This window comes from Cryptotermes secundus, unplaced genomic scaffold, assembly GCF_002891405.2.
Source record: "Cryptotermes secundus unplaced genomic scaffold, Csec_1.0 scaffold377, whole genome shotgun sequence".
Taxonomy (NCBI): domain Eukaryota; kingdom Metazoa; phylum Arthropoda; class Insecta; order Blattodea; family Kalotermitidae; genus Cryptotermes; species Cryptotermes secundus.
The window spans coordinates 12900-19434 of NW_019725418.1; the positions used below are offsets into that span (position 1 = coordinate 12900).

General features: G+C 40.1%; 1 protein-coding gene across 4 annotated transcripts in view; it reads right to left on the reverse strand.

Annotated features, from left to right (window-relative positions):
- Positions 1 to 5279: 5279 nt before the first annotated feature.
- Positions 5280 to 6535, reverse strand: part of LOC111863346 (glutamate receptor ionotropic, kainate 4) — a 42214-nt gene continuing 40958 nt past the window's right edge. For all 4 annotated transcript variants that reach the window (XM_033751027.1, XM_033751026.1, XM_023849592.2 and 1 more), the window contains exon 10: positions 5280 to 5647. In XM_033751027.1, coding sequence (XP_033606918.1) covers positions 5419 to 5647 — 229 coding nt within the window. In that variant the 3' untranslated portion in view covers positions 5280 to 5418. The remainder of the gene's footprint in view (positions 5648 to 6535) is intronic.

Sequence of the window (6535 nt, forward strand, 5' to 3'; positions counted from 1 at the left end):
TCTAAGTTCTCCAACATTCATGTGCTGTCTGCATGCAGAATGCCCATAAGTGATTTGAACTTTCCCTAAACTAGTTAGATATAAATGCTACTCATCTTCCTGAAAGGACTAAACTCATTTCCAACATCTTCTAATCTTACATCAGTAGCTTACTTCCTCGTATGAATTTAAAATTACTCCAATACTGTGATCATTAATATTCTCCATATTTTTGTAGGAAGCTGTAGGAAAGATCTTATTTATCTTGAACCAGTGATGTATGAATCAGCTGATCATGATGCTAAACTTACAGTTATAAAAAATATGGAATCAGTTTTAAATTATCACAATTACAAGAAACAAACTAGGCTTTTAAGTAATGACTGTCCTAAAGCATTTCAGTACTATGCTGTCCATGATGCCCAGAATCTCAGTCAACCTGCAAAGAGTTGGCATTACTGTGTATGGCGTTAATTGACTCCTGTCTAAATTACTTAATTGGATACAAATTAAATCGTGTTATGAACTCACATGGAATACCTGTACTTAGGTAAAATACTATTATTGTCTAAGATGTATGTATTCATATTTACATTTATATTGGAAGCAGGTGTTTATTTTGTGATTTGTTCTGCATCCTTGACTTAGGCTTGTCAAGTGTGTACAGTCTGCAAGTAAATATTATTCTCTGTTCTACCAAACCAACATCGTTCATATGTTGGTATTCTGCTGGTTCTGAAGTGAATGTTATGCTATTGTTACATCAATTGAGTGCATATACAAGATGTGTGATGTATAAAATTACCACACTAATAGTAACAATTAATATTTTTCAATTGCTCATGATAATTTTTATGACATTACTGTTTACAGGACTGCAGGTGAAATGAATAGAACAGTAGACACTAAATGGCCAAGCAGAAGAATGGATCTTTGTGTATGTATCTCAGAGTAACTGAAAGGAGCTTTTACCATTCACAAGTAAATGGTGACAATAATTATGGCTTTCATAGGAGAACATTAAGAAATCACATGTGATCTGGTGTTGACAAAAACAAAATTGAAGTTCCTGTTGTACTGAAATTCACAATGAAGAGATTCATAGGTTTTCAGAAGTTGGTGAACTTTACCAAGCAACATTTTAGAAAGAGGGAAGAATTAATCACTACTGCAAAATGGTGATAAACATATCAGAAAATTAGTGTTTCTAAGCAATGTAACAGTAGTATTATCCTCAATAAAAGTGGTTATTTAATTATATTTTCACAATACTGTGCTTGCAGTCCATTTGGATCAGCCACACATACCCACTGCCATCTAGTGAGAAGAGTATTAACTGAATATGTTTGAATTTACTACTGGTGTATGAATATGAGAAGTATGTTGAAAATGGTGTCTAGTAACATTTTAATACTGACGTAATGGTATGTGCAGTAACACACCCTGGTTCGTCTTCAGGCATGGATTTTCAAGGAACAGCATTATGTAATGAACGCATGCAACAGGTTAATTGAGCTGCTTATATTATTCATAGGTGAATTCGATCAGACTTAGTTTCCAGCATCATAATGCGTACTGATTACGTCAGTGGAATAACATTGATATTTAACTGATATTGATCAGACTTCAGGCGAGAAGGATAAATGTAGCAAGAAGAGCAAACAGAGCTGGTTCAGACACCATGTGATAAGCCAGAAGGTTGTGCTTTCGATTCCTTACTTCCATCTGTCAGCTGATTGTCTAGAAGATGTGGGAGCCTCAATATCTCACAACCCTATGGGCCTTCATGGCCTGTTACAGGAATAACTTTACCTTTTACCTGATGGACAAGAACGGGTTAGGGTTGATACCAGGAGGACTGAAACACCAGACTACAATCCGAAACATTGGTCTCTACCCACCAAACCACACAACGTTACATTCGCGAACACCGTAAGCGTAGTACTTACTGACACCTGGCAATAACATATGTCAAATGAACTTCTTTGATTTTCCGCCTGTTGTTCCTTCGATTGTACCTGTGCAGAGGAGGAGTGCAGATACTTAAGTTTTTATCGTCCATACGGGCGGTCCTTTCCTAGAAATCCCATTCTGTGTTCATATTTGAACTAAGGGATATAAGCGTATTGAAAAGAAAGTTAAAAAGTAAAAAAGGCTATTCCTGTAACAGGCTGTGGAGGCCCATAGGGTTGTGAGATGTTGAGCTTCCCACATTTTCTAGACAATCGGCTCATAGATGGCGGTAAGGTCAGCCTTATGCGCCGGCCGCCCTTTACCACCCAGAACATTCCAAGAATGTTCCTGGTACTAATTTCTGTTAGAGCCTGAGTTGACCCCAGGGCCATAGTGCGGCTGGAAGGATTAGGTAAATTGAAAGAAACTCAAGGACCTCATCAGGATTCGATCCCGCGACCTTCTGGCTTATAGCATATTGCCTCAACCAACTACGCTACCCCATGCCCCAGAAAAGAAAGTTAATATTACATTAATTTATTAACACTAATTAAGATGAGCTGTATGAGTAATTATCAAATAATTTTGGCACCCCAGCAATTTACAATTATCATTCGGTTCAGTTACTTTTATTACACTGTGCATTATTTCATTAAAAAATTAAAGTAATATAACATAATAGCATAAGAACCACTTCAGATATGTTAAAGAAGACTGGAAGGAGCGTCATATGAGGTCACCACAGCTTGGTAGGATGTCACCAGTTATGTCAACATGGCTACCATGCGTACATGTGCTATGGGAGAAACATTAGTGCTTAACATTTTGTATGATAATAAATATTCATTCTTGAGTAGCTGCAGATTTGGCTTCTCCACAAGAAGGGCTCAGCTCCATAAGTAAGTAATAAATATTCGATAACTGTACAACTTTTCTTAGGAGAGTACCTCTTGAACGTAAGAATAAAATGTCATGGTGGCTGCTTGAAACCTGTGGGTCTATTAGTTTTCTGTCTGATCGCAGTAACTAAAGAACCAATCAGATAACACATGTGAAGTTTTATAGTCTCAATATATGAAAAACATACCTAATAATCCCTTGTAATTCTTTCTTTTAATGTTAACAGTTACAGATATGGTGAAGGTGCTGGTCGTTCACTAAAAGCTCATACTGGGTAAGATATAATTGTTGGAATTTAAGCACAGATCAGATAGTTCCTCGCCACATAGAGTGAAAGAGAAAGATACGTTTAACAAGAACTGTTGGCTTTTTTATAGCCAGGGATGTCAAAGAATTTCACCGTTGAAGTAGACACGTGTAAAGGTATGTTTCATATAATATTTCTGCTTTTGCAGATTCCTGTAACCCTTGTAGCATAGTATAGTTGATTTAAATTTAAGTGAGCATACTAGTCTACAATTGTAAGGCTAATAATACGTTACAATTTGATTTTAATATTTTACACAACAGTACAGAAATGATTTGTAAGGTTCTACTTTGTGTAACAGCAATTCTAGCTGAGGTATGAAGCAATATAGATCGGCTTGTCCAGGCAAATCTTCTTCTTCTTCTTCTATGACGCAACAGCCCGATGTCGGGCCTTGGCCTCCCTTATCAAGCCCCTCCATTCCTCTCTATCCTGCGCTGCTCTCTCCCAGTTCCTTACGTCCATTAACTTCTTTGCATCTTCTTCCACCGTATCAATCCATCTAGTTCTTGGTTTCCCAGCACGTCTCCTACCACCTATTGTACTGTATAATATTTTCTTTGGGATACGCTCCTTAGCCATTTGTCCAGGCAAATGCAAGGTGGTAACTCTGCATGAAATACCACAGCCTTCTTATAATTAATTGCCTTTGTTTTCACAGTTATCCTGTCATAGCGACTGCACTAATGGCCGGATTAACGAAGAATCTGGGTTCGATTTCTGGCAGGCGGAGATATTATTCTTGCCTGCGTATCGCCCAGATAACCTGTGGCGTCCACCTACCCTTCTATCCCCGGCGGTAGAACAGCTGGACCCTGAAGATTAGCACTGGCCCCTGTCTAATGCTGTCTGTGTGTGTGTATCCTCATGCCATATTAATTCTGAATTTCTGAAGCAATCTTCATAAAACTTGGTATGTATATCATGGTACCTGAGCCCCATCTTAACGTTTTGTGTGTGTGTGTGTGTATATATATATATATATATATATAGAGGTGGGGGTGGTGCATTATTGTTGTGTGTATGATGTTCATGTGTGGTCGATGGTATACATCACAGCGCTAAAGAATTTTAAATATCCTTTTGAAAGCTATGGACCAACTCCCAGCGTGTCTAACCAGGCCGGCGCGGAGACTAAACAAATTATTTACTGATTGGTCTCCCCATTCGACATGTGAGGACAGACCTACCACTGTTTGCGGCATGAAGCTCGCGAGGGCTGGCGAACCGAAACGGCGGAGGCGTCTCATTGTAACTTCAGAGAGGAAAGAAACAAGCACTGCGAGTGAGGCGGGGCTTCCGCACCGTTACGGAGAATACTTATTGTGCCCGTATATTTCATCAAGTGTTCATTATTTTGGTAATAAAATGCTGTTTTATGTAATGTGTTGTCTGTTAATTTAACCATACCATACATTGAACCTGAGTATCCCTGAAATACTGGGATAGAACAGCGGCGTACTTCGTAAATTCCTCTCATCCCCCGGGTAGCGCTGCTAGGCAGCGACTCGATAGTCGCGTTCCCGCGACAAGTAAACGCAACAGTAGAATAATTGTTGGAGGCATCGTTTTTTCTTTATTCTGTGAACGTTTGTCACAGTATTTAATTCGCTGTGAGAATATTACGTTGAACATTTTCAGTTGACTGGGATACTCGTATATCTGATACACGCAACGTTTCTTTCTTCGAAAATGGGATTTGCTTTTATCATCAGGTGAAGAAGGAAAAGGAATCTACTTGAGTCCACTAGAAGGAGCTAATCCTGTGATAGAGGCGAAGTCTTTCGAACAAGCCTAAGTGGAAATATTTCCCTCTATACGCCTGACGACGAAAACGAATCCAGTTTCCGGAAGAAATGTGTTGTGTTGTGGACGTCAAATATACCTCAGACAATGGGCAAGATCGGACGTGGTATTCGTACAGATTAATGAGGCTGTTTAACCTGGCCCAACAGCTTGAACGTGTGAGGACAGGGGCGTAGGCACGGAAGCAGAGGAAAAAATTGGGGGGATTCGTTGGCAGGCAACGCCTGTTGAAGACATAGAAGGTATAGTGAAATGGTACAGTGTGTGTGAATAAGCAATAGCATAATACGAGTAATTCTTTATAGTTCTGTTTTTAAGAGTATAATAGATCCACTTAATAATAAACCACTTGACTCATCACTAAACACTTTGAAGGGAAAGCTTCAGAGCAGATCATGTTTCGGCTGTCATGATCTAACAAAAGTCGATTAGTTAAAATCGTATATTTCCATTATCGAACTTCTTCAGAAAGATCAATTGATGAAAGAGGCACGATGAGGTAGATGCCTTCGATGCACCTGCAGTTCAATTAGTAAGCAAGCAATGGAAACGAAGATTCCTCCAAGATATGTAATGAAGACAGGCATCGTCTTCAGCAAACTCAAGCTTTCTGGAGGCCTGATATTGTCGTCGGTGACTGCGAATGGTAAATACTTTCCTTCAATTGCCTTCAGAATTCCATTTCGCATCATTTGTTGAAGACTGCAAGACAAAAGGCATTGATTTGTATTAATTAGTATAACAGTTATCGGGGGATATCACTGCTATCAACTTCATAGAAAATTTTGTCCAGTATCCTTTCAAGGTTAAGTCCATATATAGATGAAATTATTGGGGATCATCAGTGTGGCTTTCGACGTAACAGATCGACTACAGATCAGATCTTATGCATTCGTCAGATATTTGAGAAAAAATGGGAGTACAATGAGACAGTACATCAGGTATTAATAGACTTCAAGAAATCCTATGATTCCGTTAGGAGATAAGTATTGTCGCGTATCGGGCGTATATCGCGACAAATAACTTCACGCCGTATTTGATGTAAGCGAATTTTATTTCACATTCGCTCATACAATCACCCAAATTACAGATTTACGATTACTGCTATCTGCAGTATCACAATTAGTACACTCCAAATGCCAGAATACAACTGACTGGCTGACTCTACGTCTCGACTCGTCTCGAGCGGTTTCCTTTCAGCTCGCCAGATGATCCAGTTGTGTCCCATTCATCCATTACTTCCATTCTATGGCACACTCATTCTCTCTGGGGAGGCCGGTTCATCTACATCACCGGTTCCTCCTCTGCTTGAAGTCTTTTTCGTTTTGGAGGGGGTCGACCCCTCCATAATGTCCAGTCCTTGATCCAGTTTGTCTTAAGGAGGGAGCAGTGTGACATGTTGCGCAAAGCCGAGCCCCCCCCTCACACCAGCAGTGACGCGGCGGGTGAGTCAGCGCTCCCCTCCCTCCCCTCAGCGGTAACTTAACGCTCGCGTAATAGGCGAGTAATCACCCCGCATCCTGCCAGCTATGCGCGGTGACATCACGAGCGGAGCCGAAGAGAGCCGAGCGGAGCCGAAGATAGCCGAGC